Source organism: Pteronotus mesoamericanus, unplaced genomic scaffold (genome assembly GCF_021234165.1).
Source record: "Pteronotus mesoamericanus isolate MK-2021 breed Mesoamerican mustached bat unplaced genomic scaffold, CSHL_Meso_final contig_726, whole genome shotgun sequence".
In the NCBI taxonomy this organism is placed as follows: Eukaryota; Metazoa; Chordata; class Mammalia; order Chiroptera; family Mormoopidae; genus Pteronotus; species Pteronotus mesoamericanus.
This window is the reverse complement of record NW_026555243.1, coordinates 436,132-457,648: the sequence shown is the minus strand read 5'-3', so window position 1 is coordinate 457,648 and position 21,517 is coordinate 436,132. Positions and strand designations below refer to the sequence as shown.

General features: G+C 46.5%; 1 protein-coding gene across 1 annotated transcript; it reads left to right on the top strand.

The window, feature by feature from the left end:
• Positions 1–4,744: 4,744 nt before the first annotated feature.
• MYDGF (myeloid derived growth factor) lies at positions 4,745–20,077 on the top strand. The gene is made up of 6 exons (XM_054582853.1): positions 4,745–4,948; positions 5,959–6,009; positions 14,733–14,794; positions 16,529–16,610; positions 17,957–18,029; positions 19,407–20,077. Exons 1-6 carry the CDS (start codon positions 4,772–4,774, stop codon positions 19,484–19,486), a joined length of 525 nt encoding a protein of 174 aa, XP_054438828.1. The 5' UTR covers positions 4,745–4,771; the 3' UTR covers positions 19,487–20,077.
• The last annotated feature ends 1,440 nt before the right edge of the window (positions 20,078–21,517 follow it).

Genomic DNA, 21,517 nt, shown 5'->3' with positions numbered 1-21,517 from the left:
TCCATCTTTATTTTTTTTTACCCTCACCCACGGACATTTTTTCATTGCTTTTTAAAGAGAGGAAGGGAGGCAGAAAAGAGAATGAGAAACATCGATATGAGGGAGAAACATCAATTGGTTGTCTTCTCACATGCTCCCTGACTGGGCATCTTACCCACAATGTGGATATGTGCTCTGACTAGGAATTGAATCTGCAGCCTTGTCTATAGGACGACGCTCCAACCAACTGACCCACACCGGCCAGGGCTCCACTTTTATTTTTAATGGCTTAATAAAATGAATTTAGATATAGAAGGGTATGGAGAGGAAAGACACCCTCCCTCGCACCCAAGAGGTAAGACCTCCTCAGTCTCTTTTTTTTTTTTAAATCCTCACCTGAGGACACTTTTTTTCTGCATTTTAGCGTGAGAGGAAGTGGGGGAGAGAAACATCAATTGGTTGCCTCCCATAAGCATTCCTGCCTCAGGATTATCTTTACTCCTTCCTTTCCCTCCGTGCCAGGAGTTTGAACTAGAGGTCAAACCCACAACCGAGGTATGTGCCTTGACCGGGAATCAAATCTGCAACCTTTCGGTTATTGGACAATGCTTCAACCGAGCCACACCGGCCAGGGCCTCAGTCTCTATTTTTAGTATCTGCATTCTATTCAGCTCTGTGAATATGCCATAACTAATTTTGCCATAAATTATAATGGGATAATACATTATTTGGGGCTTTTTGTACTAATCGGTATAAATCAGGTCAGCTGGCTTCCTCTGTAAAGAGATAGTAAATATTTTGGACTTTGTGGGCCAGATAGTCTGTTCCAATTACCCAGCTTTGCCCTTGTAGTTCAAAAGCAGCCACCAATGTATGTAAATGAGTAGGCATGGCTGTGTGCCGATAAAACTTTATTTACAAAACCAGGCAGCTGGCCAGATTTGACCCACAGGCTATAATTGGACCACCTCTGGTATAAATGATACTGCAGCCAATAGCCTTGTACATATTTTGGGCATATGTGTGAGTTTATTGGGTAAATTCCTAGAATATCCATTTTTAATTTTAAAGAATACTGCCAAATTTCCTTCCAAAGTGAATGCCTCAGTGTACAATTTGCCAAGAGAGAAGTGTGCCAGTTTCTCCATTCCTTCACAAGTGTTATGTGTTATCAAACATTTTTACCTTTGTCAATCTTAGAGGTGAAACATGGCATCTCACAGTAATTTGAACTCAAATTTCTTTTATGTGTGGGAATATTCTCACATGTTGAGACACTTGCTTACTAGTAACCCTATATATGAAGGAAATTTGTCCATTGTCATACAAGTTGCAAATTGAACTGTATTGCTGATTTCAAAATGTTTTACAGATAGGAAGCTCAGTCAATGAATGTTTAAAATCATCTCAGGAACAAGATGTCTTTTACCTAATTCACTGTGAAATGAATTAAGTGGAGATTCACAGTGAACTAGTCGTAAGTCACAGAAAGATATAAATTGGTGAGAAATGGAACACTGGAATTGCCCCAGGAGGCCTGGCAGCCGGCAACCCTCGATCATATCAAGTCAGGGACCCTTCATCAGAACCTCCTACCCCTGCCTCACTTAGGCAGCACTCAGATTGTGATGAGATAACATCCATTGGCCAAACTTCAGTCAGTCACGTTCCTGCCCCAACAGCGAGGTCAAGAAAGGGAAGTAGGGTGCCAACAGAAAGGGGCAATGAATGAGGGGCAGCTACAAAAGGACAAGTGTCTGCTGATGGAAGGTCTCAATATCAGAGGTGGCAGGTTAGAAATGTTTCTTCCTGTTGACACACGGCCACTTGTTTCCTTCACTGCTGGTGGAGGTCCCTTCAGTGGAGGGCCCCTCATGCTGCTTGAGGTTCCCCGTGCACATGCCTGATTCCTTTCCTGGTGGAAGTGCTCGTCTCTTCCCCAACTGACAAGAACCCATATGTGATAGACATAAAACCCTGTGTCATATCAGTTGCAGATATTTTCCTGGTTTATCATTTGCCTTTCAAACATGTTTATGGTATTTAAAAAAAAACCCAAAAACTAGACACATAGGAAATGGCAAAAATAACACAGAGAGTCCTGTATACCCTTCACCCAGCTTGCACCTTAACCATAGTACACTGTCAAACCAGGAAACTGACAGTACAATGCAATGAACTAGACTGTAAACCTTATTCACATTTTATCAGCTTTTGCATGCATTCATTTCTGGGGGGGGGTCTGTTCCACTTTGTCATCTGAGCAGATTCCTGTGACCACCCCCACAATTAGAGCACAGAAATGTTTACTCACCACAGCGGAGCTCCTTCATGCAATCCCTTTACATCCATGCTGACCCCATTTATGGTGTCCTGACACGATGAAGTCTGTGACATTTGTGTCATGGTCAGTCTTTTTTTTTTTTTTTTTTTTTAGGACTGCTGGATTTCATGTCATGAATAGAAAGCAGGATCTTTGAAATGATGGCTTCTTCTTTTAATTCCTTCAGTGTGATATTTTTTCTTTTTGAGGCAAAAAGGAAAAACAAGAGGCTTGGGGTTGTTTTTCTGAGCACATACACAAACAAAATATAAAATAAATAAAACAAATTGACCCCTTTGCAGTAGGAAACCTAGACAGCTCACAGTTGAAATGCAGTGTCCTGTTAGCAACAGCTCTTGGCCATTAATTGAGTTCTTCATAGTGACAGGCTGAAGGGCAGACACAGGGGTGGGAATAGGAAAGATATGAATGGAACCATGCTGTATAAAATACCAAAGAAACAGGACAGCAGTCCAATTTATGGAGTCAATTTCCAATGAGTCCAAAGCAGCCTGTTGCAAGGAGGAAATTTCTTAACACAAGCAGGTATCCCAATTTAGGACAGGCTGCTGCTGCCAAAGATCATGAATTCTGGAGTTAAGGTTATCTGGGGAGCAGTCAGCCTTCTACAGGAGCCTCCTGGCTTTCCTGAAACTGACCTTCATCCTCTGTGCGTGTTGGGGGGGGCGGGGACCTCTGTTGAGAGATTTGAGTTCCTTAAGGAGGGGAATACAGCCCAGCTCAGGCTGTACCTGTGACATTTTCTCTCTGCATTCTGTTCTTTCAAGTCAGGAAGGACTAGGAAAAGGAGCTTAATTTTGGACAATCCAGACATGGCCATTGATATTTTCTTGAAATTCTAAGCAATTTGTGATAAAAAAAAAATTCCTTCTGTAATTGAAAACCTGGAATTTCTTCATTGGCATCTAATGCTAGTAACAGCTAGAATTTAGTTTTTACCTGCATTCCCTCAGTTAATCCTTCTGGCAATCCCTTGAGGTAAGGATAATTTTCTTTTTAATTTTTTATTTTGAAATAGAGTTCCCTGATGTCCCTTGCTCATCTTTCCCTTATGTTAACATGCCAGAATCCAGGTTTTTGAAGCCAGGAAATTAACACGAATACAACTCTATTATACACATATCCAGACCTTATTTGGATTTCAAGATTTCTCCTGTAATGTAATTTTTCTGGTCCAGGATTATTAAGGACTGAATATTTGTGTCCCCCCAAATTCATGTTGAAACCTAACCCCCAATGTGATCGTATTCGTTGGAGTCTTTAGGGGTGGATTAGGTTATGAGGGTGGAGCCCCATGAATGGGATCAGTCTATGAACCAGGAAGTGGGCTTTCAATAGGCAAGGAGTCTGCCAGAGCCTTGATCTTTTACTTTCCAGCCTCCAGAAGTGTGAGAAATAAATGTCATTAAACCCTCAATTCTATGATATTTTTGTTATAGCAGCAAGAACTAAGATAAGGATCCAATTCAGGACTCCCACAGTGCGTTAAGTTTTCTTGCTCTTCTTATCCTGTGATGATTCCTCAGCCTTCGTCTCTTTTTTTTAGATTTTATTTATTTTTGGAGAGAGAGAAACATCAATGTGAGAGACATGGATCCGTTGCTTCTACACGCCTCCAACAGGGACCAAACCTGCAACCCAGGCCTGTGCCGCGACGGGAGTTGGGGGGTGGGGAATCAAACTGGGGAGCTTCGGCTTTGCGGGAGGACGCCCAACCAGTTGAGCCACGCCTGTAAGTGTTCCTTAGCCTTTGTCTTTCGTGACTTTTTGAAGAGTACTTCAAAACGTTTATCTCGTTATCTCAAAACGGTTATCTCATAAAACGTCCCTCAATTCAGCTTTGATGTTTCTTATAATTAGACTGAGGTCAAGCTTTTTGGGCAGGAATTCCAGAGGTGCCGCCGAGAAGGTACATGTTCTCAGTGCATCCTGTGGTGATGCTAACTTTCACCATTGGGCTGAAGTGGTGTCTCCATGGTAAAATTGCCTTTTTCTCGTTGTAATTAATAAGTACCTTGGGGTGGGGCGGAATACTTTGAGACTATGCAAATATCCTGTTTCTCACCATACCTTTTCCACCACCAATTTTTAGCATCCATTAACGGATGGATCTTGGCTGAAACAATTATGAGGTGTTTGCCCAATGGCCATCTTCCATTTCCCTCATACTGTCTATACTTATTAAGTTGAATTTTAATGGCGCTCTTTTATTTTCCTCATTTCTTGTACATTCATTAATTGTAAGAACTGAATGGTCAGTCACATAGTGAGGAACAACAGAACCAAGACCACCTACCCTACGGACAGACCATGGACTGCCAAGCCCCGCCCCGGGGCGGGGCGCCCCGGTCACGTGGTCGCGCTGGCGCTAACGTGGCCTTCGGGAGATGTCCAACGTGTCCCTCGTCGCGCCCCGTCCGCCGTTTGCCTCGCGGACCCGATTCCAACATGGCGGCGCCCAGCGGAAGGAGGAACCGTAGTGGCGGTGCAAGCTTGTGGGCTACGCTGTTCCTGGCAGCCGTGGCGCTGAGGCCAGTAGAAGCGGTGTCAGAGCCCACAACGGTGGCGTTTGACGTGCGGCCCGGCGGCGTCGTGCACACTTTTTCCCAGAACGTGGGACCTGGGGTAACTGCCGCCGCTGTACTGGAGGCTTGAGCGAAATGCCCGGGGGGACGGGGCCTGTGAAGGGGTTGCTACCACAGGAAGAGGACGCTCAAACTTGGGGAGCGGGGCCTGAGGATGGGTGCGGACTTGGAGGCTGGCAACCTTGGAAGAGCTGGGTCACTAGCCTCAGTGCCTGTGTCCTCACATGCCCAGCGTTCCCAAGCAGTCCTATTCCCCAGACCCAGGCGAGTTCCCAGCCATCGGAGGGCAGGGCGGACACAGAGGTGGGGAGAAGGGAGTTGGGGCCTGACAGCTAGGAGTCTCCAGGTCCCGCAGGAGGTTGGCCCTGTTGCAGCTATGACGAGGGTGGAACTGGACAGACATTGCGCTTTTCTTCTATTGCACAAGTTCCGCGTATCTTTTTCAGTGAAGTGTGGGGCTAGGCCCTTCTTTGCCTAGGCAGCAGGCCTGCATCTGGTCCAGCCTTGTCCCCAGCTTGTTGGAAAAGTCGCTGCCTCTTCCATTGTCCTTTTTCATTGTCGCTATTTAATGTTAACTTAACAGCCGGGCTTTGTGCTGAATGCTTTATATGTTAGGCCTATTTTTCAGATGAGGGAGTAGAGGCTTGGACAAGCTTCCACGTGTCCAAGAGCCACAGCAGCGCAGAAATGGGCCCCCAGCTGTTTCTCCTTGGTGTCCCAAAGCCCTAACTCCTAGAGGGGTAGGTGCTAGAGGGGGTGTGGCCTCTTTCCTGTTCTTTATTCCCTAGAAGCCACAGGGGTTGTTTGTCCTGACCCAGGAGCTCACTAGTAGGGAAGCAGGTAGGGGAATTCTAGGTTGTCAGACACCTTGTGGAGCTGGCTTCCAGGGACATCTGCCAGAGGTATCTGCCTCCTTTCCCTTTAGTGCAGATGTTCAAAAGCAGGATCTTCTGGATTCAGGTTCTCAGAAAGACATTCTGAGACCCTGCACCTTAAGCCCTAAGGATAACCTCCTACCAAGCCTTTTTTTTTTTCCATTCCATTTTCTAGGACAAATATACTTGCATATTCACCTATGCTTCTCAAGGAGGGACCAATGAGGTAAGTTGTACAAAATTCCCTGTAATTTAGTCTGGCAATATCTGTTGTCATACAGAGATGCTCTCCAGGGATAGAGGGGTTGAGTTATACATGGGTTAATTTAAACTCATTGAATTATTCTTACTTAACCATTAAAAGTGAGAGTGCTTAAGTTAAGTAGGGATGGTATATCCACTCAGTTTCGCAGAGTGAACAAATGTCTGGACAGAAGAAGAGAAGTGAGATGTGAATCTGCTGTTCCCATGAGCCTCTATTTGTTTTCTATGTTGCCTAACAAATCACCACATACCTAGAAGCTTAAAACAACACCCATTTATTATCTCTCAGTTCTGGAGATCAAAAGTCCTGGCAACTCACGTGAATGTGTCATAAGCCAAAATGAAGGTGTTGGCCAGAATGGGCTCCTATCAATTTATCAGCATAATTCAATTCCTTATTGTGTTAGACTGAGGTCCCCATTTCCTTGTTGGAGGTTTCCCCCAGCAGGTTGCAGAAGAGGAAGTAAGAGAGATTTCAAGCAACAGAAGGGTGCATTGCACCTTTATCTGCTTTGAGGGGACCACATGACTAGAAGTGCAGGTGGCCTTTAGGTGGTAAGAACGGCCCCTGCTGGCAGCAAGGAAACAGGGGCTTCAGTCCTACAACCACAAACAACAGATTCTGCCACACCACAATAACTGGAGGAAGTCTCCAAGCTCCAATGGGAACTGGATTCTGACCAACACCTTGATTTGGCTCAAGAGACAGCGAAGGACCCAGCCCCACCATGCTCTGCCAGACTTTTTTATTTTCTTTTCACCATCTACCCCATCCCTTCACCCTTGGTAACTCAGCTCATTCTCTGTATCTGTGAGTCTTTTACTGGTTTGTTTTGTTTTGCATATGCAATTGGTTTGTTCATTAGATTCCACATGTAAGCAAAACCGTATGATATTTGTGTTTCTCTTTCTGGCTTATTTCACTTAACATAATTATACTCTAGGTACATCCATGTTGTTGCAAATGGCAAGATTTCATTCCTTTTAAGTGCTGAATACCATATCTTGTTGGGTATAATGCGCTCCCACGTGTAATGCGCACCCACATTTTTGGCCCAAACTTTCAGGAAAAAAATCTTTTCGTTTTAATTTTTTAATTCAGTTATTTATTTATTTATATTTAGAAACAAAACCGGTTATTGTATCCCAAGGTATTATTTTGCATATGAATATCGTTATTGCTTTCTAGAGTTACACTTTTTAAAAAATTTATTTATTTATTTATTTAGATGGGGTTGGGGAGAGGGGGGAAGAAACATCAATTGGTTGCTTCTTGCACGCCTCCAACGTGGGACCTCCACGTTGGCCCGCAACCCAAGCATGTGCCCTGACTGAGAATCGAACCAATGACCTTTTGGTTTGCAGGCTGGTGCTCAGTGCACTGAGTCACATTAGCCAGGGCTAGAGTTACACTTTTAATGCATAAGCATGAATAAAAGAATGAAAAACATTTATATGGGTGTGGAATTAGTACTACCCATGTATAATGTGCATCCTTATTTGTCCCTCAAATATTTAGGCAAAAAAGTGTGCATTATACATGGCGAAATACAGTAATATCCCATTGTGTATACACACCACATCTCTTTATCCATTAATCTGTGAATGGACTTGTAGGTTGTTTCCACATCTTGGCTATTACTAGTAATGCTGCAAAAAACATAGGTGTGCATAGATCTTTTTGAATTAGTGTTTTTGTTTTCTTTGGATAAATACCCAGAAGTGGAATTGCTGGATCTTGTGGTAGCTCTATTTTTAATTTTTTGAGGACTCTCTATACTGTTTTCCATGGTGGCTGCGTCACTTTACAATCCCACCAACAGTGTGCAAGGATTCCCTTCTCTCCATACCCTCGCTAACACTTGTTTATTCATTTATTGATGATAGGCATCTGACAGATGTGAGGTGATATCTCATAGTGGTTTTGATTTGTATTTCTATGACAAATAGTGATGTTGAGCATGTTTTTATGTCTCTTGGCCATCTGTATGTCCTCTGGGGAAAAATGTCTATTCAGGTCCTCTGCCCATTTTTTCATCTGATTGCTTGTTTTTTTGTTACCTTGTGTATGAGTTCCTTATATATTTTGGATAGTAACCCCTTATTGGATGTATTATTTGCAAATGTCTTCTATTCATTAAGCTGTCTTTTTGTTTTTGTAATGGCTTCCTTCATTGTGCAAAAGCCTTTTAGTTTGATGTAGTCCCATTTGTTTATTTTTTCTTTTGTTTCCCTTGCTCAAGGTGATATATCTAAAAAGATATTGTTAAGAGCAATGTCGAAGAATTTACTATATATATTTTCTTGTAGTAATTTTGTGGTTTCAGGGCCAAAATTTAGGTCTTTCATCAATTTTGAATTTGTTTTTATATACGATATAACAAAGTGGTCCAGTTTCTTTTTTTGGCACGTATCTGTCCAGTGTTCCTAACACCACTTATTGAATAGACTGTCATTACCTCAGTGTTGTATGTTCTTGTCTCATTTGTTGTAGATTAATTGACCATATAGGTGTGGGTTTATTTCTGGGCTCTCTATTCTGTTCCATTGACCTATGTGGGTTTTTTTTTTTATGCCAGTACCATGTTGTTTTGATTTTTATAACTTTGTACTGTAGTTTGAAATTAAGGAGCGTGATACTCCACCTTTGTCCTTCTTTCTCAGAATTGCTTTGGCTAGTTGTGGTATTTTGTGGTTCTGTATACATTTTAGGATTATTTGTTCTAGATATGAGATTAGTGTTATTGTTATTTTGATAGGGGTTGCATTGAATCTGTAGATTGCTTTGAGTAGTATGGACATTTTAACGATATTACTCCTTTCAATCCATGAATACAGTAAATGCTTTCATTTAATTTGTATCTTCAATGTCTTTTAATTTTTGGTGTACAGGTCTTTTACTTTCCTGGTTAAATTTATTCCTAGGTAGTTTATTCTTTTTGATGCAGTTGTAATTGGGATTGTTTTCCTAATTTCTCCTTCTGATTGTTTGTTATTGGTGTATAGGAACACAATGGATTTCTGTATATTTTGTATCCTGTTACTTTACTGAATTCTTTTATTAAGTAATTTTTGGTGGATTCTTTAGTATTTTCTATATATAGTATTATGCATTACAAATAGTGACAGTTTTACTTCTTCCTTTCCAGTTTGAATGCCTTTTTGTTTTCCTTGCCTGATTGCTGTGGCTAGGACTTCCAATACTGTGTTGAATAATAGTGGTGAGAGTGAGCATCCTTGTCTTGTTCCTCATCTTGGGGAAAGAGCTTTCTGCTTCTCACCATTGAGTGTGATATTAACTGTGGGCCTATCTTATATGGCCCCTGTCATGTTGAGGTAAGTTTCTTGTATACCCACTTTGCAGAGAGTTTTTATTATAAAAGGATGTTGAATATTGTCAAATGCTTTTTCTGCATCTACTGAAATAATTATATGATTTTTATATCAGTTTTGTTGATGTGATGAATCTATTAATTCATCACATCCATATATGGATGTTTACCAGCCTTGTATTCCTGGTATAATCCAATTTGATGGAGGTATATAATCCTTTTAATGTACTGTTGAAATCAGTTTTGCTAGTATGTCATTGAGAATTTTGGCTTCTATGTTCTTCAAGGATACTGGTCTGTAAATTTTTTTTTTGTTTTTTTTTTTTTGTAGTGTCCTTGTCAGGTTTCATGTCAAGGTATTGCTGTTAGAATGAGTTTGGAAGCATTCCTTCCTCTTCAACTTTTTTTTTGAATAGTTTGAGAAAGATAGATACTAATTCTCCTTTAAATGTTTGGTAGAATTAAACTGTCTGGTCCTGAGCTTTTGTTTGTTGCGAGTTTTGTGATTACTGTTTCAATTTCATTGCTCCTAATTGGTCTGTTCAGATTCTCTGTACTTCCTGGTTTAGTCTTGGAAGGTTGTATGTTTCTAAAAATTTACCATTTCTTCTATATCGTCCAATTATTGGCATATAATGGTTTATAGTATTCTTTAATGATTCTATTTCTGTAGTGTTGGTTTTAACCTCTCCTCTTTCATTGCTGATTTTATTTATTTGTGTTCTCTTTTTTCTTCATCAGTCTTGCCTAAAGGTTTGTCAATTTTATTCTTTCAAAGAACCACTTCTTAGTTTCAATAATCTTTTCTGTTGTTTTTCTGTTTTCTGTTTTGTTTATTTCCACTCTGATCTTTATTTTTTCCTTCTTTCAATTTACTTTGAGTTTTGGTCATTATTTTTTAGTTGCTTTAGATGTAAATTTAGATCGTTTATTTGGGATTTTACCTGCTTCTTGAGATAGGCCTGTGTAGCTTTAAACTTTTCTCTAATAACCGCTTTTGCTGTATCCCAGAAATTTTGTAAAGATGTTTTCATTTTCTTTTATCTCAAGGTAGTGTTTGTTTTCCTCTTTGATTCATTGGTTGTTTAGAAGCATGTTGTTTAATGTCCACATATTTGTGTTTTTTCTAGTTTTGTTTTTTTTCTGTAGTTGATTTCTAGTTTCTTGCCATTGTGGTCAGAAAAGATGTTTTAATATCATTTCAATGTTCTTAAATTTATTGAGCCTTCTTTTGTGGCCTAGCATATGATCTGTCTTCAAAAATGTTCAATGTGCGCTTGAGAAAAAAGTGTTATCTGAAGGTTTTGGATGAAATGCTCTATAAATGTCTATTAAGTCAAACTGGTTTAATGTGACATTTAAGGCCATTATTTCTTTATTAACTTTCTGTCTGAATGATTTATACATTGAGGTAAGTGAGTATTAAAGTACCCAACTATTACTGTTTTATATCCTCTTCTTGGACTGATCTCTTAAAATTATGTAGTCCTTCTTTGCTGCTTATTAGAGATCTTACTTTAAAGTCTATTTTGTCTGATATCAGTATTGCTACCCCAGCTTTTTATTGTTCCTGTTTGCATGGAATATCATTTTCCATTCCCTCACTTTTCCTCTGTATGTCTCTTTCAGTATAAAGTGAGTCTTTTGTAAGCAGCATATAGGTGGGTCTCAGACATTTACCATCCAATGTCTTTGTAGAGCATTTCCTTTACATTTGAAGTAATTATTGATAACCATGTGCTCATTGCCATTTTCTTAGTTGTTTTTGTTGTTCCCTGTTCCTTTCTTCTTGATTACTTTTGATTTGTTTTCTTTTGATTGGATTCTTTTCTCTATTTTGAGGGGGGTTTTTTTGGTATATTTTTGGTTACCATGAGGTTCACACATATCCATCTATGAGAATAGTAGTTTGTTTTAAGGTGATAGGCATTAAGTTCAATTGCATTCTAAAAGCACTGCACGCTTACTCCCCTCTCCACTCTTTGTTTTTGATGTTATGTCTTACACATTTTTGTTTTGTGTATCCCAACTATTTATTGTAGTTACAGTTAATTGTGCTACTTTTGTCTTTTAATCTTCATATTAGCATTATAAGTGGTTGAGTCACTATAGTTATTGTATATTTGCCTTTGCCAGTGAGATTTTTTTTCTTTCCAATATTTTCTTATTTCTGGTTGTGGCCTTTTCTTTTCTGCATAAAGAAGATCCTTTAACATTTCTTTGTATGGCTGGTTTAGTGATGAGTTCCTTTAGTTTTTGCTTGTCTTGGAAACTCTTTACTTATTTTTCAATTCTGAGTGATAACCATGCTGGATATAGTATTTTATGTTGTAGATTCCTTTCTTTCAGCACTTAAGTATTTCTGCCACGTCCTTCTGGCCTGTAAAGTTGCTTCTGAAAAAGTTGCTCCTAGCCTTATGGGGTTTCCCCTGCACGTGACTTCTCGTTCCATCTTGGTGCTTCGTGTTGTCGTTGAGATCTCTTGTACTACAATCGTCAGGTTTGTTTTGTTTTTTTTTAACATTTTATTTATTTATTTTTAGAGAGGGGAAGGAAGGGAGAAAGAGAGGGAGAGGAAAACATTGATGTGAGAGAGAAATATTGATCAGTTACCTATTGTACATGCCCTGACCTGGGACCCAACCTGCAACCCAAGCATGTGCCCTGACGGACAATCAAACTGGCGACCTTTCGCTTTGCGGGACAGTACCCACACTGAGCCACACTGGTCCGGGCCTGTCCTTAGTTTTTAAAATTCTTATCATTTTGCTCTTCAGATTGTGTGAGTTCCAGTATTCTGTATTCCAGGTCACTAATTTGTTTTTCTGTTTTAACTAATCTGATGTTGATTCCTTCTAATGTGTTCTTCATTTCAATTACCATGTTCTTCATCTCTGATTGGTTCTTTATTACATTTTCTATTTCTGTTGAAGTGTTATCTGAATTCCTCTAAAGTTTGTTGAGCATTATGGTCATTTATCTTTTTATACACACACACACACACACACACACACACACATTTAAGTAACTTTAATTTTTTTTATTGATTGATTTTAGGGGAGGGAAGGGAGAGAGAGAGAGAAAGAGAGAGAGAGAAATGTCAGTTTGTTGTTCCACTTACTGATGCATTTATTGCTTGCCTCCTGGATGTGTCCTGACTGAAGATGAACCTGAACCTTGGCATATCAGGACAGCACTAACCGACTGAGCTACCTGGCCAGGGCTATTTAGATTCTTTATCAGGCAAATTACTTCTCTCCATTTCATTAGGGGTTTTCATTTGTTGTTGTTGTTGTAGTTGTTGTTACTTGTTTTTTTTCATTTGGGACATATTCTTTTGCCTGCCCATTTTGTTTGACTTTCTGTGTTTGTTCCTATGAGTTGGATGGAATAGCTGTCTCTCCCAGTCTTGAAAAAGTGGCCCCTGTGTAAACCATGTGTTGGATAGTTTTGGCAGGCCAGTTATTGTTGGGATAGGTGCAGGTGGTGCCTGGTGTGTCACTTGGCTTATAGGAGTGGATTCTGGGTGGGGCAACCTGGTGTGGGCGGGACAGCTGGGTGTGTGCTTTGCGGGCGCCGTTGCTTTGTCTATTGGCAAAGCAGGGTCCCAGCAAGGCCTCTCTGTGTGTTTGTCTCAGTGTCCTGCTAGCTCTGCCCTTTCTCCTTGCAGGGGAGCCTGGCACAAGTGCACTGACTCAGCAGTGCCCACTCACTCTTCTTGGGGCAGTCCTGTGTGTGGGCACTGCAGCATTTTGCTAATTCCACATTTTCATTGGGCGGAGATGCGCCCCATGAACGCACAGTAGCAATTCCCTATTTCTGCACTTTCTTTGGACAGGGTAGCCCTGAAGGCAGGTACTGCAATATTTTGCTAGTTTTGTACTCCTCCCAGGTCAGGGGCTCCACATACACACAACAGCCCAGTGGATACATGAAGCCACACCTTGTCATACCTGCTGGATCACTCTCAGGTGGAGGGGCCCCTGTGTGCATGCTGTGGCGCCCTCCGGTTCTGCTGGATATGGCTGGAACTGGCTGAGGACCTGCAACAGCGCCTGCAGTTTGACCAGAGAACCTGGATGGAGCCCACCCTCTGTCCACGTGCGGGGGAACATAAACAGTGGCGCTCACTGGTCCCTCTGATCCTGGGTTCCTCAGTGCGCAGACAGCTCTCTCACCCTCTTCTCTGTGGTTTCTCTCTTGCTTTTTGTGCAGAAGCTGTTCAGTTGGCTCACAGTTGTCTCTCAGGAGGAAGTGCTCTAAGTATGACATCTGCTCTTGGGAGGGGCTCGCTCAGTGTCAACCTTCAGCCCCATCCTGGACTCGCCTTTTCAATTGTACACTTTAAATGGGTGGATGCTACAGTGTGTGTAAACCAGTAATTGGTTCCTACATCTGTGCTCCAGGCAAAAGGCATCTGACTATTTACTCCCATGATAATTAACATAAAAATGGCCTTGTTTCCATTAATGAAAAAGCTCTGGTGTTAAACCGGTAATTGGAGTCCGTAATTACTCCTGGGAGGGGACTGTAAACTCATTTTACCAACCGCCTGCGGAAGTGCCTCTGGCGGCCGGAAAGGTGGCTGTGGGTTTTCCATTTCCATTTGGCCGGGATTTCAGAGGTCATGGAAACTAGAATATACTAGTAGTGGTGTGTTTTGGAACTAGTTTAAAATTTTAATTTTAAAAAAGCTAATTCATTTTCATTATCCAAAACGAAAAACATACAAAAGGTGATAGCGCCTTCTACTTGTCCAGTTCCTGCCCACGGCCAGCGCATAACCACAGCTATTAAAATGTTGTATCTTTTCTGAGGACTTTCTAATGCTTCAGCAAGCATTGCAGGCATGAGTGCACTGTCTTCCCTTTTCATTTTGTTTTTATTTGTTAATAGACATTACATTTTAGAGCAGTTCTAGGTTCACAGCAAAGTGGAGCAGAAGGCATAGAGATTTTGATACATCCCCTGCCCCTCCCCACATGCACAGGCTCCCCGTTATCGACATGCCCTACCAGGGTGGGACATTTGTTACAGTCAGCGAACTGCACTGTTACATCATTGTCACCCCAAGTTCATAGTTGACATTAGGGTTCACTCTTGGTGTCTGTTTATTTTGTGGGTTTGGTCAAACGTAAAATGACATGTGCCCAGAAGTGTAGTTTCACACAGAGTAGCTTCACTGGCCCTGAGCAGAGTGTGGGGGCACCTGGGGTCCAGGCTCCAGCCAGGAGGCCCAGGAAAGCTCCACTCACCTTGCACAACTGGAAGGAAACCCGAGGCCCTCAGAGCTAGTCCGCGCACAGTCAGCCTGTGTGTCCCGAGCTGACCCATGGCTTTCTCCTCTCCCTAGAAGTGGCAGATGAGTCTGGGGACCAGCGAAGACTACCAGCACTTCACTTGCACCATCTGGAGGTGAGCTGTGGGTCCCAGCGGTGGGGTCTCCCGGGAGGGGTTGCCCTGGCTCAGGCTGCCGAGGGTGAGTGACTGCACGGCCGCTCTGAGGGGCACGCAGAGGGCGGGCCACGCTGTGCTGGGACTTGGCAGGGGCCAGCGGGCTCCCCAGGGGAGCACATGGCACTGAGGCCAAGAGGAGGTTGTAGAGACTGGGAAGGGCAGTCCAGGCAGTGGCCACGGCACCAAAGAGTGAGGTCGGGCTCCCCAGATGCTCCTCTGTCACTGTCACCCTCAGTGGCGTTCATGGTTCATGGGCTCAGTCTCCCCACCAGGGACTGATGCCTCGTTCCGCCGTCTCAGATCCCCACTGCCGGCGCCCGGCTCGGTGAGAGCATGGGAAGCCCAGGAAGGGCTGGGGAGGCAGCGCGGCCCTGGGCGGGGAGGAGGGTGATGGGGCTGCCTGGAATCATGTCCCTCCTCCCCGGGCTCCTTTGCCTGGAATGTGTCACCCCAATTTGGTGACAATCTGGAATGTGTCAAGAACCGATTTCTTGAGCATTTCTTGTGTGCCTGACAGAAAAAGTCCAGGCTGTGGCTCCACCCTTGGGACCAGGGTCCACACAGGAGACAGCTCCACAAACTGGACACAGTGGGAAAGCAGGGACTCGACATTAATTAAAGGACACAGGGTGTTTTTGTTTGTTTTGATTTCATTGGGGTGACATTGGTGAATAAATGACATAGGCTTCAGGGGTGCAGCAAGGACATGGCGTGCTTTAGTCACCCCTGCCGGCGTCACCCCATGGTCCCTGCACAAATGGCAGGCGTTTACCGAGGGCTCTTGGGGAGATTCTGATCCTTCTGCCGGGCTCCCCCAGGGGCAAGGAGCCCAGCGTCCTCATCAGGCCAGACCCTGCCTGTGTCACCTCTCCTGGCCCCAGAGAGAAGCATCACAGGGGACAGGGCCTAGGGTGCGCTCATTACAGGGGTCGCCTTCTACCGTGTGTCAGACGCCTCCTCTCATGGGGCACATGAACGCCAGCCTTCCGGTGGCACAGACCCCGGCCACGCAGGCCCGAGTATGCACTCATCCCCAGGTACCCGCTCAGCTGAGGTCTGGCCTAACGAGGCCCAGCCTCCGGGTCTCAGCTACGCACCAGCCCTCTGTCCCCGCAGAGGCCTGGACAGGCGGAGGCTCCCTGGGTGCCCCTCCCCAGCCCCGCAGCCGCCTCCCTGGCCCCTCTGCTGCCGTTTCTACTCCTGCCCCCACTGCCCTCTGGTTTCCACGCATGGCCTGTTGGAGCTTTTCATGCTGCAGACATCATCGTCCCCTCGCTGTCACCAGTCATCCTCTTTTGGCTCCTCTGCTCTGGCCATGCTGACCTCATGTTCCTTAACTGTGCCCACTTGCACCTCTGAGGGAGCTCTGCCGGGGCCAGTCCTCCCCCTCCCCCTCCCCCTCCAAGGTAACACCTGTGCTTCTCACCCTTTGGGATGCTGCTGTGGCCCCCTTGCAATACCCGGATGTCATTGGCACTCGGTACAAAGCATTCAGCGAACAAGCATGAGGGCCCCTGTCCTAGAACAGCTTCCCCCCAGAAGGGGAAGGAGGCGGTCAGTAAAACGCCGGAAGAGCATCTGGCAAGGGCAAGGGGGGATGATGTCGAAGGGCCCTGTCAGCACTTTGCGGAGTCGGCAGTGCCTGGGAACACGCGGCCCTGGGCTGGCACCTCACCCTACCTTTCTCTGCAGGCCCCAGGGCAAGTCCTATCTGTACTTCACACAATTCAAGGCAGAGGTGCGCGGTGCTGAGATTGAGTACGGCATGGCTTACGTGAGTAGCAGCTGTGCACATCTGGGTGGCTGCCTGGGGTGTCCCACTGGACAGCACCTTTCTGAGCCCTGGGGGGACAGGCAAGATGAGGAGATGGCCAGACCCTGCCTGTGCCACCTGTCCTGGAAGTGCAGAGGAGAACACGGTGTATTGCAGACCCCCAAGTCTGGAGGTGCAGCGGGAGAGGCAGTGGTGCTGCCCAGAGGGGCACCTGCTGACCCCTAGAAACCCGGCAGGTAGGCAGAGGAGGAAGTGGACACCCTGACCTCCTCTCCTGTTGTCCGCCAGCCTCCTGCTGGTGCCCCTCATTGGAAACGCCAACAGGAAGCTAGAGGGCAGGGTGGCCCAGACATTCAGCTTTGAGACAGGAACAGGGACAGCAAGGGTGGCAGTGGCCCCGGAGGGGCAGGTGGTGTGGCTCACTGGTGTGTGTGTGGAGGTCCACACCCCTTGGCCCCACGGGCCTGTGGTGTGTGGCCCAGGCTGCGTCTTCCGCTGCACGCACTCCCAGTGCCTGTGGCCCTTCCAGAGGCCGCGCCACAGAGCCCGCCGTTTCCACGTCAGGGGCGGAGAGTTTGGAAACCACGTGTGTCAGTCCAGGTTCAAGCAAGAAACAGAACCAGTAGGAAGCAGGCATTCAAGATTTATTGCCAGGAATTGGCTCTGTCGCGGGGGGTTGCAAGCAGCTCCAGAGTCCGCGGGCCAGGAGGGGCTGGCACTTGGGGCTGGCACTTGGGCGCACGCTGCCGCCACTGCCGCCGGGCGGGGTTTCTTCAGGGAAGCCACAGCTCTGCTCTGAAGGCCCCTCGCAGTGACTGAGGCAGGCCCAGCCAGGTTATCCAGGAGGAGAGTCAGCTCGGGAGGCGTTCCTCTCACACGCGCAGGAGACCTTTGCAGCAGCGCCGAGCGAGAGGGTCGTTGCATGACTACAGCCATGGCTGCTTCTGGGTGACACGACAGACTGACTGTCACACCTTTGAACTAATTACTCTGTAGGGTCCCTTCTTACTTTAAAACTATTATTTTAGCTGATTTGAGAGATGCAGAATTCTGATTTTTAAAAATTACATTCAGGAGACTGCTGTGCTTGTCCTATTTCCATAAATTAAAGAAAAAATTGAATTAAATACTTTCTTCCTAGGATTTGCAGGGAAGGCACAAAATTTTAAGCCACTTGACAGTCTCTTATGGGGATTAACGAGCCACTTCTGGATTCTCTTGTGTGCTCAGAGAAGTGTCACCTGGCTTTTCAGTAAAAGACGAGGTCTTTAGTCCTTGCCTTTTGGGAAAGCAAACCAAATCCTGTTCTTTCTTGATTAGCTAAGTTTCCACTTTTTTCCTTTCAGTCTAAAGCTGCGTTTGAAAGAGAGAGTGATGTTCCCCTGAAAAATGAAGAATTTGAAGTGACCAAAACAGCAGGTGGGTAACGATGGATTATGGGCATGGAACCCAGATCCGCGGGGGAGGTGGGTGCGAGGTGACAACAGAAGGCCATCAGGGGCCCAGGCGGTGCGGGTGGGCCGTGCTTCAGGCCACATGCAGACTGTCGGCCAGGCATCTGCGAACGGTTCCTGTGAAGAGCTCCATAGTAAATATTTTCAGTTTGGTGGGGCAGGTGGCCTCTGTTGAAACTGCTCAACCTGTCCCCACCAGGCAAAGGCCATTCCCTGTGGCAGTGAATGGTGTGGCTGTGTTCTAACAAAACTTTAATACTTTACAAACTTGGAAATGCGAATGTCATATTACTTTCCCCTATCACAAAATACCATTTTTTAAATCTTTTTGTTAAAGCTTTTTAAAAGTGTAAAAAATTCCCCTAGCTCAAGGGTGGTGGGCCACACTGTGCTAATGCCTGGTCGGTAGCTGACAGCACGAGAACATCCTCTGCTCCGCGGGAGGGCTGTGGCCTCCGCACAGCCTGGCTGTCCCGGGCTCTGTGACCAGGCACAGCTTCAAAAGGCTGGAACCTTGTGAGTTCCTGAGGGGCCCCCATCCCAGTGCTCTGAGCCACATTCAGCCACAAAGGGCAGGTACTGAACAGAAGGGCGGGGAGCTCCGGAGTCGGCGCTTGGGGGTCCAGAGCAAGGGCGGACAAGCCAGTGGTTAGGACAGTGGGCGTGGGAGCTAGCCGAGTGGGGAGGACCCCAAAGGCCCTTGGTTTCAGGGAAAGATGGGGTAAAGGAACCCACGTGGCTGTGGATGTCACCAGGCATGGAACCTCTGGGAAGGCGATGGCAGGGGCAGGGGCTTTAGGGAGGAGACTGGGTCTGGATAGAGCCCCTCCTGCAGACCCCTCAGGGTGTGGGTACCATTCAGAGTAGAGGTCAAGGACTGAGGGTGTTGGGTTGTGGGTAGACCCCGAGCCCCAGCGCACACAGTGCAAGGCGCTCAGGGAGCTGGGGCCCAGCTAGTGTGGCAGACGGTGGTTGCCAATTCCCTGACCCTGCTGTAGAAGCATCATAGGTTCCTCGGACAAGCCTGTTGGTGTGAGCAGGTGGTGATACAGCCCAGCTCCCAACCTCTTTCCTCCTCAGTGTGCCAGAAATGACCATAGTTCTTCCCACCCTGAGTTTTCCTGAGGAATCCAACTGCCCTCAGGACATGGCAGCCAACCTCTTCCCCCTTTTCTGTACTCTTACCATGAGACTTTCGGGGCTGGGGTCCTTGCTATGTGCAGTCTGCTTTGGGGACCACTCTCTGGCTCTGCCAGACTGACCACCCTACACTGGGCCTCCCCCTGTGCCCAGGAACACAAGTGTGTCTCAAGGGCCCTACCACGTGTTCCTTCTTTTGCAGTGTCCCACAGGCCCGGGGTGTTCAAGGCCGAGCTGTCCAAGCTGGTGATCGTGGCCAAGGCATCACGCAGTGAGCTGTGACCAGCAGCGCCTTCAAGGGCGGCTTTCCCTCATCTCCTCTAAAGGGGCCGGGCTCTGTGAGGACTGGCACATTGTTGGTTTTCCGCCCTGGCTGTTGTTGCCCTGCCTGGAGGGGCCCGCAGGATGGCTGTGGCCCTGGGACAGAGTCCAGGGGCCAGGAGACTGGGGGTGTCCTCGGTCTCCCGTGGCTCCTCGCCTTCCCCAGCCCTACCCCACACTCGCTCTTGAACAGAGTATGGGTCTAAGCCCAGCTCTTGTCCTGCCAGGAGAAACATCAGCACAAGGTGGGGTGGGGGGGACACAGCTTTTCTGAAGCCAGCGTGTCTCCCCGTGGGGTCAGGCTGGACTCTGGACGTTCCAGGGAAGAATAGCCCTGCTATCCTCTGACCCCAAGCTGACTGTTTTCTCACAGTTTCCCCAGGAGACCACTTTCAGACTAATTGGGAAGAAATGAAATGTTCTTTTGTATTTAAATAAAGAAATTGAAAAGGAACTGCATAGACTGGGCATCTCATGCTGGCGCCCACCTGGCCGGGCGTGAGGGGCCGGGGGCCTGGCCGCCCCATTCCCTGTTGGAAACAGGCAGGCTGTTCCCCAGGGCCCGTGGAATCCCTAGGCACACCTTTTCTGCGGGCACAGGAGCAGCAGGTCCTGAGGCAGGCGGCTGTGCACCTGCTCCGGGCTGGGCACAGCGCCTCCCTGAACACGTGGGGCAGACCCCGCCACTTCCAGCGCGTCACACAGGCGTCCCTAGTGGAGGGCCAGTGCTCCAGGGCAGACCTGCTCTTCTGACCCTGGTGATGCCTGCCTTAGTTTTGAAAAGCCAGGTTGCAGGATGGTGATTTAAAAACAACAACAAAACAAAGAACACCCACAGGCAAACAAAAATAAGGGAAACCCAAAAATACCCAGTCACTCAGAGGGGCCTTGGCTTTCCAGCAGTGTGGGGGCTGGAAGTCTGACCTCTGGCTTGACCTCCAGCCTGACCTCTGTCTTCATGAGCAAACAAGGGGAAAAGAAACTGTGGCTATGAAGTGGGGTCCTTCCTAATTGGAATCACCATGTTGGATCAATGGACGCCTCTAGGTTTCACTCACCTTGTGCCACCCTGAGGGCATTTGGGTTCCTGCCAGAAGTCTCACACCCGTGGGAAGCAGAGCGAGGCTCCCGTCTGTCCGCACCCTCAGTGGGCCCTGGAGTCAGGTCCGTTTCAGACCGAGGTACGCAAAGAATAACTGTTCTCAGAGCAGATAGCCATTGAAGAGGGGCCTCGGGCCCCAGCGACGTTCAGGGGGGAGACTCGGCCAGCCATAACCTGTAAGCCACGTGCACTGCCGCCTCATGGGACGCTCTGAAGGCTGCACACATCCACAGGGGTGGCCACTCAACTAAGAAGGTCCAGCCTCTAGGTCTGGTGAGCACAGCCAGCTGCAGGTCGCAGAAGGACCAAGAGATGATCACCCAGGACCTCCTGCCAAACGGGGCAGTTAGACACTGAGCCCTGAGTGTCAGCAGAGGGGAAGGGGATTTTTCCACAGTCAGCTCTGAGTCAGCACTACCAAATCCCTGGGTGTCACCAAGGAGACAGAACAGGGGGTGTGGTGCACCAGGACATGGGAGGGCATCCATGGACACAAAGATGCTTCCCCTTGCCCCCATGTGACACATACATGCACCTTCATGTAGCTTTCAGGTACTTTAAATAACAAAGCCACACCGACACCAGGACCTTCTCGCGAGGAGAAGCTGAACTAAACCCCAGTTTGGCGTGCAGAAGCTGAGCTCTGCCACTCCCTAGGCTATCGTCATGGTGCCCGGTACAACAGAAATCGAGCCTCCTGGCAAGGGCCACAGATGTGTGATGTTCACCTGCAACCTCGATTTAAAAGGCAAAAACTGGTCAAACTTCTGGTCAGATGACAGACTGAAGAAACACTACTACCCCCTCCCGTGACCACAACTAAATTACAGAAGAACCATTCTTAAGAACCACCTACCTGAAGAGTAGCTGAACACAACTCCTATTACTAA